This window comes from Helianthus annuus, chromosome 8 (genome assembly GCF_002127325.2).
Source record: "Helianthus annuus cultivar XRQ/B chromosome 8, HanXRQr2.0-SUNRISE, whole genome shotgun sequence".
Lineage (NCBI taxonomy): Eukaryota > Viridiplantae > Streptophyta > Magnoliopsida > Asterales > Asteraceae > Helianthus > Helianthus annuus.
Genome location: NC_035440.2, coordinates 60828461 through 60841541, shown reverse-complemented (window position 1 = coordinate 60841541; position 13081 = coordinate 60828461). Strand labels below are relative to the sequence as shown.

The 13081-nt window shown below is 35.7% G+C and overlaps 2 protein-coding genes across 3 annotated transcripts; one reads left to right on the top strand and one right to left on the bottom strand.

Annotated features, from left to right (window-relative positions):
• The first annotated feature begins 4271 nt into the window (after nucleotides 1–4271).
• On the top strand, nucleotides 4272–8945 carry LOC110873000 (nuclear pore complex protein DDB_G0274915). 2 transcript variants are annotated; one of them, XM_022121897.2, is made up of 8 exons: nucleotides 4272–4395; nucleotides 4534–5433; nucleotides 5541–6406; nucleotides 7381–7476; nucleotides 7560–7728; nucleotides 7809–8132; nucleotides 8475–8618; nucleotides 8699–8945. In XM_022121897.2, the coding sequence occupies exons 1-8, from the start codon at nucleotides 4293–4295 to the stop codon at nucleotides 8791–8793; spliced, it is 2697 nt and encodes an 898-aa protein (XP_021977589.1). In that variant the 5' UTR covers nucleotides 4272–4292; the 3' UTR covers nucleotides 8794–8945. The 2 variants fall into 2 exon arrangements, with proteins under 2 accessions (XP_021977589.1, XP_021977590.1); XM_022121898.2 differs by having other exon boundaries at nucleotides 4273–4395; nucleotides 7815–8132; nucleotides 8699–8930.
• Nucleotides 8946–10364: 1419 nt separating this feature from the next.
• On the bottom strand, nucleotides 10365–12660 carry LOC110872999 (nascent polypeptide-associated complex subunit alpha-like protein 2). Its single transcript, XM_022121896.2, has 4 exons — nucleotides 12505–12660; nucleotides 12330–12435; nucleotides 12090–12208; nucleotides 10365–10890 (listed from the first exon to the last, which is right to left on the bottom strand). The coding sequence occupies exons 1-4, from the start codon at nucleotides 12553–12555 to the stop codon at nucleotides 10540–10542; spliced, it is 627 nt and encodes a 208-aa protein (XP_021977588.1). The 5' UTR covers nucleotides 12556–12660; the 3' UTR covers nucleotides 10365–10539.
• Between the last annotated feature and the right edge of the window lie 421 nt (nucleotides 12661–13081).

Genomic DNA, 13081 nt, shown 5'->3' with positions numbered 1-13081 from the left:
TTAGTACACCATGCCAAAGATTTCAGGCGAGATGGTGTATACACTTGAATGTTGTCTATCGGGAGGTGTTACATGATGTATGAACTGTTTATAAATCGGAACATAATGATTTTAGTGCATTTTGTGGCTTAAGCAATCACATTATAAATATATATTTACAACACAATTTTAAGTTATTACTTCACACACTTTGGTCAGTGTTACTCACTTGTTCGTATTTCTCTTAAACATAAATTAGGAAGTTGTTATGGATGAGATAAAGAGAAAAATAGAAGATGTGTCAGGTATCTATACTAAATATTAAAAATGATAAAATACATATAATTAAGATAGTTAACATTATTTTTTTATTAGTGGTCATGCAATCAAAGAGGAGATACAAGGAACTCCTGCTCCCGTAGATGCAGTGGTGAAAGAAGAACAAGAAATTCCCGGTAACTGTTGTTATAACACTCTCGATAATGAAGAATGGTTGTCGAAATATCTAGATGCGATAATTGAAGTGTGGAAGGCTTACAACAAAATTACAACTCATCACAACGCAAGTGGTTGACAACTGGATTTTTGTTTTAAATTGTTATGCTTATGTCTATTATTTTCGTATTCGTGTGTATGTTTATTGAGATGCAACAATGGTTTTCATAAACACTTGATACTTTTTATGTCAAATTATTATTTAATTGACATGTGTAAGGCTAATGACACTATTATAATTAAGGCTAATTAAATTATTATTTAATTATTCAAATCGTCTAATTATATTTCCCCTACGATTATGAAAGCCTACTAGTTTTAGCAAACAAATATTTTCGAAAAAGTGGCCGTTGACTCAAAATAGCGTGCACACACATTTTATATATGTTTGTGTACGTGTGTCAAATAATAAAAGAACATGAAAATATTCCTTGTGCGTTGAACGGTATAAGTATATACATTTAAATAAAGTTGAGACGTAAAAAATCACCATATAAAGACGTCAATCAAAGCAGGGAAAATATCAACGGAGGTTAATTAAATATTTGTAATCTAGTTAGCCTTACATAGTAGCAACAACACGAGTAGTATTTTATATTGATTGGTAAGTGTTAGGGGTGTTCAGAATTCGTTTCGAATTCGAAAAATTCGAAATTCGATTCGATTATCAAGAATTCGTTTCGATTATAAAAATTCGAATTCGATTCAATTCGAGTAAAGTAAATCGAATATGAATCGAATACGAATTTATAATTTCAAATTCGATTCGATTCGAAATTCGAATAAAATTATATTTTTTATTTATTATTTTATATATAATACAAATATCACTTTTATTGGGCTATAATATAAAGTATTTCATAAATTATTCCATGTATTAAAATTACTGATCATCAAACACACTACATGACCTATAACTAAAACCTAAGTAACAAATCTATCAATAGATTTCGAACCTTAAAAATATTAACTTATAATGTGGAGTGGTAATTCCCGACTTCTCATTTTGAATTTTAGACTTATGGTACTTTAGCTGCTTTAAAATTTATGTTTCATTTTGATAGTTTTTTATATGTTTTAAAAGAACCTGGATCAAATCAAATTTATTCGAATTCGAATTTTTAATCGAATACGAATCGAATACGAATTGGGTTTTTTATTCAAATACGAATTCGAATCGAATTGGGTAGATTTTAATCGAATTCGAATCGAATACGAATTAAAGAAAAAATAAAAATTATTCGAATAATTCGATTCGAATAATTCGAAAATTCGATATTCGATTCGATGAACACCCCTATTAAGTGTTTGAATAATTGGTGTTTAGAATGGGTCATCTCATTTGGGCCGAATGTAAGCCCAATACAAGGTTGCATGTTTTGTGGTGTACATTCTTGGGCTGTATGTGGGCTAAGATATTTGTAGGATTTGGGACGGGTTATTGCCTTGTAGATCCTTAATGTATGGGGCTCAAATTAGTAGTCTTCGGCTTGGGATATTAAAAACTTATCTGTTAGGCCCAAAGTTATAGGGTTGGCTTCCTTCGGGAGGCTGGTTGATCCTTTTTTTAAAAAGCAAGTAAATCATACCAACATGCATGGGGGACCAATCGTTTTTAAGAGTTAAATGTCATTTTAGTCGTGGTTTGGCTATTTTAGCAGTTTAGTCTAAAGGTTTGAAACGTTGTCATTTTAGTATAAATAGTTTTAAACGTTGTCATTTTAGTCCACTGGGTTAACTTCAACCATTTTTTCTATTAACGAGAAGGGCAATTCAGTCATTTTATATGGTCGAATTGCCCTCTAGTTAACAGAATTTTAAATGACCGAATTGCTCTTCTCATTAACAGAAAAAATAGATGAAGTTAACCCAGTGGACTAAAATGACAATGTTTGAAACTTTTTGGACTAAAATGGCAACATTTCAAACCTTTGGACTAAACTGATAAAATGACCCAAACCACAAGCACTAAAATCGCATCAACACCTAGTTTGATCTCATCAAGCTCAGTGGCAGAGGCAATGTATAAAGAGGGGTAGCTTGGGCTAGCCCTCAACTCCGTCTTCGTACTATAAAAGTACCCCTCAACTTCATCTAGGCATTGTAAAATTTCTATCTTTTTAATGATTAACTATTCAGAGACAAATGTCTCATCAATTCAGATTAGAAGTCTTAACCATACAGACTCAATATAATAATATTTAACCATTGAGAGCCAAATATCTGAACCATTCAGACATCTGCTTATAACACAAATAGTCTGAATCAGTAAATGCTAAACCAATAAAATATGTGAACCATTAAAAGGTTTTCTATTCAATTTGAAAAAGCTAGGCAAAACAATATATCGAATCAATAAAAACCCGACATAAAATTTTGTACTAATACTTTAAACCACAAATACATGCTTTTAAAAACTAGAATTACGACCCGCCGCAATGCGGCGGGGATTCTTTAGTTATAACTAAGTTGATTTAGGACTCGCGCGTTATGTTGAACCTGTCAAACGGGAAAAAATAGACGATATAAAAAACGTTCACCCAAACACACATGTTGCGTCGTGTTAACTCGCAAAATTTAGAACGAAAAGTAAAAACGTTAAACCAAAGACGCACGTTGCGATGTGTTAAGTCACAAAATTTAGAACGAAGCATAAAGCGAAAAATTTGCGGAAAATAAAAACTATAAAGGACTAAAGTTGTAAGTAAAAAAAGTTGTGAGGATAAATTGCAAAAGAGATAAAAAGTTTTGGAAAAGTAAAAAAACAAATAGTTTTGGGCTAAAAGTAATTTATGAAATACTTTTGAGTGAAAAGTAAAAAAATCATTTTTTAAAAAACCCTCAAAGATAAGGTTACAACAACCATATGCATAACCATTTTTTCTTTGAAAAAACACCCCCGCGTTGCGACGGGGGGCATAAAACCATGTCAAATAGCATCAATATCATACCATCGCAAGCGACCACCAACACTGAATTTGCGGCGAAAAAGTGAGACTGAAATGTAAAACATAGAAAATAATAACTAAGTCGATTTAGGACCCGCACGTTATGACGAACTTGTCAAACAGGAAAAAATAGACGACGTAAAACCGTTGAACTACACACGTATTAGGACCCGCACGTTATGACGAACTTGTCAAACAGGAAAAAATAGACGACGTAAAAACGTTGAACTACACACGTACATTGCATCTTATTAACTCGCAAAATTTATGACGAAGCGTAAAACGGAACGTAAAAATGTTGAACCACACACGCACGTTGCGTCGTGTTAACTTGCAAAATTTAGAACGAAGCGTAAAACGAAAAATTTGCGGAATATGAAAAGTACACACGTACATTGCATCTTATTAACTCGCAAAACTTATGACGAAGCGTAAAACGGAACGTAAAAATGTTGAACCACACACGCACGTTGCGTCGTGTTAACTTGCAAAATTTAGAACGAAGCGTAAAACGAAAAATTTGCGGAATATGAAAAGTACAGGAGACCAAAGTTGAAAGTAAAAAAGTTATAAGTTTAAACTGAAAAGATAAAAAGTTTAGAGCTAAAAGTTGTAACCCAAATAGTTTTGGGTTAACAATAACACATCAAATGTTTTTGGACTAAAAGTATAAAATCAACATTTTTTTTTTGGAAAGCTCCCCAAACATAATTTACAAGCACACAAAAGTTGATAATTTATATAGTGTATAATATCTTAAAAGTTTAAAAGCATCCCTCTCGTATACAAAACTTAACCTAATTTACCCCTCAAAGGTCAAACCCAGAGTGCACAAAGTTCTAATGGGGAAACCATCACTATCATAAGAGAATGACAAGAACAACAAAATCAAAAACAAAATCAAAAACAAAAACAAAATCAGAAATCAGAAACCCTAGGCGCACCAACAACAAGTCTCCGTTTTCTCTCTCTGGTATGCTTCCAACACTTTCTCCGATCACAATTTTTCATCTTCTTAATCGCCGATTCAACAACAGTTTCCGTTATTTAAGTATTAACACCTTCAATCACTGTTATTTGATTGTTCATTATTGTTCGCCTTTTTTTACAGGTAATGAAATGATGAGTTTCGGATTATTCTCATCGTCGTCATCGTCATCATCGTCGTCATCAAGTTTGTCGCCGTTGGCTGTTCCGTTCACGGTGGAACGATCTAATAAGTTCAATTTGGGTACAAACTTTGACTCTCATTTCAATTTTAATGCTAAATCTGATGGATTAGGGTTTTGGTCTAGTTCCCCCAATTTACAGTCTATAGCTACTTCACAAGGTTTATCGGCCGATTCGATAAGAACTGCCACCGTTCCGGTTACTTATTCTTCATTTCCAAACCCTAACCCGGTTACTATCACTGCACCAAGCACTCATAGTCGGAATTCTAGTCCTGCTGTTAATTTGACTGCTGTTGGTCCTAATCAACATGCATTTGATGCATCATTTACTACTTTTTCGAGCGCTTTTAGTGCATCCAGTGGTCATAATCGGTCTTCGGTTTCTGCTGTGAATGTGTCTGCTATTGGCCTGAATCACCGTGTAATTGACGCGTCTTTTTCGAGTGGTTTCGATGCACCTAATGCGCATAATTGGTCTCCGGTTTCTGCTGTGAATGTGTCTGCTATTGGTACGAATCAGCGTGTAATTGATGCGTCTTTTTCGAGTGGTTTTGATGCACCAAACGCACAAAATTGGTCTTCTATGAACTCTAGTGTTAAGTCGGGGTTAGAACATGTGGATCCGCCTGGTGGCCATGTGTTTGGTGTAAAAAGTAATACGCAGTCTCAGAAGTGGTCGTTAGGTAATGATGGTAGTGATAGTGGGGCTCCGATGATGCCGCTTGATTACGTTTTGTTGCCTAGTAGGAGTTTTGTTCAGGATTATGGATCTTCTCAAGTTGGTTATAGCCAAAGCTTGTCTGGATCGATGTATAGTGGGCCAGCGGATGGATCACGAGGTAACGAACCTCCTGTTTTATCACTTTTGTTTTCTTATATTACATTCTCACATGTATTTTGATCCTTCAGGCATAACTTTTTATTGTTTTTTTCTGTAATCACACAGGAAAAGAAGATTCTTCTTCGTTTGGACCAGTGTTCGGCCGTCCTGTTCAAAGGGAAAACAACGTTGGACCTTCGATAATCGGGGCATCACTTGGTACATCATCTCCTGCAACAGGTCATGGGCTTGTTTCTAGTGGTTTTTCAAATGAACATACATTTACATGGAATGACTATGCACCAAATTATTCATTCGAGACAAGATCAGTCTTCTATGATTCTTCAACTGACCACCTATCGCCATTGACGACCAAAAGTCAGGATATCAGCAGTACGTCACCTTTTAACAAAAATAATCTTTCGGTCAGTCCTAAACCCTTGAAAGAAAACGAGTCATATCCGGCAGTTGGTTTCGAGTACAAATCAAGTTTTAGTACTCAAGTTCCTGATATAAATAGCACTGAAGAAGTAAACTCTGCTGAACATGTATCGGAGCATTTAGATCATCATAATCCCGGTGAAGATTCTCCATGCTGGAAAGGAGCTCCGACTCGCTTTTCATCAAGCGGTTCTCAAGAAGAGGAGTCATCTCAGCATCCTATGAAGAAACTACAAAGTAACAGTGCCAGTGGCGAGGAAGTTCTGTTACATATGGACCAAAGCTTGCATGCAACGGTTGAAAATGTTGCTAATGTTATAACATCTGAAAGTTTAGACGTGAATACGGTCGTTAAAGCGTTGAATGACCTCTCAGAATTGCTTTTACGCCTATACTCAAAGGATGAATGTAGACTGAAGGAACAAGATCACAAGGCTCTTGATCATGTCATTGCTAATCTAAATGTTTGTATGTCTAGTAAAACTCAACAAGTGGATCCTGCACAAAAATGTTCACTGCCTCAGCAAATTCCTTTAAACGAGCTTCGCGAGGTACCCCCTCTTCATAATGTATCCAGTAAAGGTGACAATTACATTATGAATGGGTCGATTTAGGTTATGTTAATTCTCAACAGGTAAAATTAGGATTGTAAACGAACCGAACGAACGCTTCATTAAGGAATGAGCATGTTCACGAACGCTTACCGAACAAGATTTCTTGTTCGTGTTTGTTCATTAAGGAGATGAACATGTTCATGAACACCGAACGTAAATGAACACAAGCAAATATTCATGAACATAAATGAACACAATCGAACGTTATATGTTCATTTAAAATAAAATATGCATTTTTCATCAGAAAGATTACGAAGAAACCACAAAAAACTATATAGTACTTAACATAACTATCCGAACATAGTTGACATAATTATCATAAACATAAGTAACATAAAAATTAAGAAATTTGTCAAAGCTTAAACACAAATTGAAATTTAAATGGTCAAATGAGGGACGTTGGCGGAGGCTTATAGTATAACTATGGTTTCAAATTTTTAAAAACTATAAACAATAAAATAAACATATAACATAAAAAAACTTTTAAATAAATGAAAACAAATAACAAAAACGAGTAAACATAAATGAATACATTACCGAACGTTCATGAACATAAACGAATGAACACAGCCTCTGTTCATGTTCGTTTGTTTAACTTATCGAATGAAATTTCTTGTTCGTGTTTCTTCATTTATTAAACGACTTCCCACCGAACGGTTCACGAACTATTCGATTCATTTACAGCCCTAGGTAAAATCACTATACTATGTACAAAAGAAACATGCCAAATGGGTCCGCCCAAATTTTTTTTTCTAATTTCTAAAACCTCTTACATTATTTTATTAAAACCTCAATATTAATTTATTTATAATCATATTCGGCACACTAGTTATCCCCCCCCCCCCCCCACACACACACACACATTCTGCGCTTATTTTGATCAGACTGTTCATCTGTCGGCTCTACATCAGGAACGGAACAATGATCAGTATGGTAAGAATAATGAGGAACAACAGAGTGCTTACGTAAGGGATGAAAGTCTACCAAAAGATTATAGCACGGTCCAGGTATTCTCTTTGTCCTTTCTTGAATGACTTATTTTTCTTTTTAACTTAGAAACTCTTTATGTCTTAACCATTAACTGAAGCAGAAAATAAAGAGGGTCCTTGATGAGAATTTAGAGTTCAAGGAGGATTTACCATCCGACCCTCTACTATACAAGAATTTGTGGCTTGAAGCTGAAGCAGAACTGTGCGTCTCTAGTTATAAAGCTCGCTTACATCGTGCAAAGAGAGAGATGGATAAAGCGAAAACATTAGGTATTGCTATTGTTTGACGTTAAGCACCCTCTAAAACAGCATCTTATGTGTACGGTCTCTAAATGTACAAACTTTTGAAGTCCCAGATGCACCTGAAGTTGCTCCCGACATAAAGAAAATCCCAAGTTCCAATTTCACTCCAACCGCTCCCAGAATGATACATGAAGCTGCTGGCAGAAAGACATTGAACACGCAAGCACCTAATATTTCTTTGCCTGTTGTTGATGATATTGATGATGTCGATAATTCAGTCATGGCCCGTTTCAATATCCTGAAACGACGTGAAGAATCAAATCCGGTTAATATGGCAGAAAAAGAACCTGCAGATGTTGAAAGTTCTGGTAATAAAAGTCAAAGTTCTGGGGTGGCTGAGGAACCCCGTTTGAAGCATCTCCTTGATACAGGTAATATTGTATTGTGTCAAAACAGGTTCATGTTGGGTAGTGGGTTGAAACTTGAAATGCATTCAGGTCAAAACAGGTTCGGGTTGACCTTGAAACTTCTTTGCCTAGTTCTTGTTTATAAATAGTTAATGCGTAACGTACGAGTATGAAAACTCTGATTCTCTAGTAATTATCTAATTTTTAAAACAAAAACCATTAAGGGATTGTAAACATTAAAGTCCACTTAGCTACTTCAATCCATTAACCATAAATTGTTGAAATCGTCACTTTTACTAACAAAAGGAAGCTATGAACTTTTACATGAAAATGTGAAACTGATGACAAAGCTGTTGCTTGTATCAGATGAAGCAGTAGCGATGCATTCTCATGGTTACCAAAAGATGCAAGGACCTTTTGTCACAGAGGATGTTGACCATGCAGTGATGGCTAGATTGAATATTTTGAAATCACGAGGCGAGCGGGAACCTGATGACGCTCAAGTTTCAGGTAAAGGCACAATGTGTGTATGGACCTGTGATAAAACAAACTTAATGAATGGGTGTTTAAACTTTTTTTGGTGATTGCAGAAGAGGGAGTGGGGACAAGCATAATGCAGAATCACTTTGGGTCATTGAGCGCCTACAATGCATCATCATTTGGTTGGGAATACGTGATGAAATGATGATCAAGGTAAGGAATGGAGTATATTTGTGATATATGTACATATGTGGTGTTGAATCAAAGGTTATATGAAGTTAACTTGGATTGTTTGTGTAAATGCATACTTGATGTGGGGGTATTGAATCTTTTAATCATTCATCAGGCTTTTGATCATTAGTTTCCAGCCCTATGTTGTAATGACAGATGCCTTAGGACCTATGCAGTTAATGCGGTAAAATATCGGATATCAGACAAGGACACCAATAATTCAGTGATATATTGGTCAAATATTAGTGATATATCGGTCAATATCGCCGATATCAGTACCGATATTTTACTAGGAGACCGATATTAACTGCATAGCTTAGGACTTGGTTATTCAATCACATCAACATATTTTGGGTTAGATTTTTTGTGGATTTGAACCAGGATCCCGCGAGACATTCTATATATCAACTTTCAAACATTTTCCTTCATTCATGACTGGATTCCGAATAGTGAAGACACTGGGAATTTGAAGCATTAGTTGTTTCTCTCCCATGGTAAAGCTGAGAATTTAATGATCACTTGCTAGACTAGTAAAGGCACAATGTGTGACACGCACTTGTGCTGCTAGAGTTCCGACAAACTTTTGACACCATTAAACTTTTACCAATATGGGAGGGTCCAGTAACAAAGAAAGTACCAAATGCTTACCATTGCGTCGTTACTATTGAGCATAACTATGGTCTATTCTCCAATAAAGAGTTTGATCTAGGTGCCTCAAATTATACAAGTCAACTTGGGTTACTCAAATTATACCACTTAAAATGGGTCATTCGTTTATATGGGTGCCTCAAATTATTTAAATGGGCTAGCACCACCCATGACCATAGTCTGTCTTCACCCTTCCCCTCTAGAGACACAACTGACACCGCCTCTCCCATCGTGATGTTGCCACCCCATCGCTGGCACCGCCTGTACCACCTCACTGTTGACACCACTTGTACGCACTATCATTGTTATTGTCGTCTCCACCATCACTACTACCATTGACACCACCATGATGGCATATACATTGTCCTCTTCAGGAAGACACCACCATGATGGCATATACATTGTTCTCCACCATCACTACTAACATTGACACCACCATCACTACTACCATTGACACCACCATGATGGCATATACTAGTAAAGTAGCAGCTCAATCACCACCAGGAAGACCCCTCTTTGGGTATGGTCTATTTTTAAATACAATTACAAACATGATATGCAACTCGTCATATATTTACTCATATATGGTTGATTTGGTTCGGGTCAGCATGGGTTCAGGTTGGAAGGGATCATGATCTGTTTTTATATTCATTTTACCTGTTATACACACTCCTCAACCATCCAATCCAATCCAATCCATATTCACATAACACAACCTAAATACGACACAACTATAACTGGGTCTGACGTGACTCATATTTACAAATGAAGATTAAACAAGTCTGACACACAAGACATAACACAATTTTAAGTGGGTCTAATGCAACTCGACACAAATAAATATACACGCTGACATGTTCAACAACTCAAACTGCCAACAAGCACGAGACTGCTAGATGCAAAAATATGAAATAATAATTTTCAATGAATGACCAAAATCAACCAAAAAGTATAATGTAAAATCACTGAGAAATGAACTGTGAAAACATAAACCAATGCATCACCTCAAATGCCACCAAAACTGTTCAAACTTAAACCAAACCAAACCAAACCAAACCAGCAATTTCAAACTCTAAGTGGTGAGCTCCATAATAGCACTCACAATGTCCCCATTGCCAGACTTTAGAGCCTTGACAGCTTTCGCCCTCGACACACCAGCCTGTGTCATAACCAATTCAACGTCTTTCGGCACAACACCAGTCTCATCAACCTCTTCTTCTTCCTCATCTGCCTGTGCAGTAGCACCTGCAGCTGCTGCCTCTGGTTTTTCCATAACTGAGCTCATATCAGGCATTTTAAATCGCTGAGCAGCTTGAGCCTGCAATTGCGAGCTAAGATCCTCGAACTTTGCCTCCCCAAATATCACATAGGTTTCAGAATTCGGGCTTTTAAATACGTCAGGTTTTGAGATGGAAAACATCATCTGCATCATCACACAATCATCATATCATTTAATAGGGGTGTCTATAAACTGCGCAAACTGGAAACCGTCTGCAGGTTTGATCGGTTTAAATATGTATAGTCCTGTTCACAGTTCAGTTAAAAATTTATTACTTGTAACCGGTCCGTATAAACTAAATTTGCCGTTTAACGTCTATTATTTAACCTTAGATATATTCAATTATGGGTTCATATTATTATACCAAATAACAATGTTTATCAATTTTTTTTTTCTAAAATTAAGTAAAATTTATGTGTTGCAAATATATACCGAACCTGTCAAACCAAACAATCCTAAGCACTGCCCATTATGCCCAACCCAACCAATCCCACAGGTTAGGTTTGTATATTCTTAAAGCCTTAGGTTGTGTGTAGTGGGGCGCCACGTGTGCCTATAAAGCCCCAATGGCGCCTAGCACACCACAACGAAGGGCTTTATGGGGCCAAAAGAGGGGGGGGGGGCAGCGCCATCTCTTTCGCGGCGTGATGGAGGGGATTTTCAAAAGTTTAACCAATCAAAAATTAGTTAAGGGTTTTTATAATTAATTAATAAAATTGAAAATTAATAATTAGATAATGATGGGTAGGGGCTTTATAACTACGGACTCTAGTGATATAACACCCCATAAAGCCCCTGTGTGACGTGGCACGACACGTGTCACATAACGCCCACAAAAGGGTTTTATGACTACAGATGACCTTAATTACAAGTTTGTCCAAAATTTTGGTCAAAACCATCCAAACCGGACCGTAAACACCTACTTATAATAATTGTTTCACAGTAACAAAAACAAGGGTCCTACTATTTACACCAAACTTTTTGCTATTTGCACCAAGTGTGACATTAATAAAGCCAAATTTGTGTTTTTCTATTATAACTTCCGATATATAATGTTTTTATAAAAAATACGAATACGGTTTTGCGATGTGCTTATTTTTATTTTTATTTACGTTTTGATATAAATTTTATAAAAAACAAAGCCGTATCAAATATAACATTTTATAAGTCGTTATAAAATTTTATTTTCCGTTTTTTATAAAATTTGTATCAAAACGTAGATAAAGATAATCACATCACAAACCCGTATTCGTTTTTTAATAAAACACTGTATATCGGAAGTTATAAAGAAAACACAAATTTGAATTTATAAAAATAATTAACAGAAAGAGAGAGCAGCTTACATTTTTTGTTTTCTTAATAGTGACTCTACTAACGCCAATAACGGCCTTCATCCCCAGCTTCAACATTGCCTTTCGACTCTTCTTCTCGCTTCTGCTCTGTTTAGACTCATCATTGGCACCTAACCACACAATATATAAACATCAATCAAACAACTGCAATAACCACCAGAGCAGAAACCCAAATCAAGTATTCAAACAACAAAACACATGATTTAATAACATAATAGAAAAAGTAACGACCTTCAGGACCGTCTTCCTTCTCATCTTCATTGTCGTCAGAATCGGCGTCATCATCTACGTGATCATCTTCGTCTTTAACGTCCTCAATGATTGGGGTGTCGTCGTGCTGTAGAATCAATGATTAAGAATGTCAGAGAAAGATAATAATAATTGAGGAGTATGAATGATAGAGTACCAGGTCTAGCTTCTGCTGGTTTTCGAGTTCTTCTACGACGACGCCGGGCATGTTTGATTGATGGATGTTGGTGATGGAAAGTGGACGCTATGCGTAGGGGATAATCTTTTTAAAGAGCGAAGGTTTGCTGGGTTAGGGTTCTTCGGTTACTGGGCTTCATATATGGGCCTATCCCAGTTTATTTCGATATACGATTTTTAACGAATATAGGATAACTATAATACGCTTTTTAACGAATATAGGATAACTATAACGTTTTGAATCAGATGAACTAAGGTTTGGAATATAGGATAATAAGGTAGCAATTGGTCCGAATGAATACAGGTTGGAATAGAATGGATTATTCTCATTGAATAAAAAGAAACATGTTTTATGGTAATAGAATAAAGCATTCTAAAGAAATGTAACTTCTTTCAAATATAACAATTTTCTTTTCTTGATAAGGGAGTGTTTTTTTTTTCATTCCTTTAAGAAATGGAAAGAATTATTATTATCATTATTATTATTATTATTATTATTATTATTATTATTATTATTTAGAAAAAAAAGATTCGATTCAATAACCCTCCACACACCC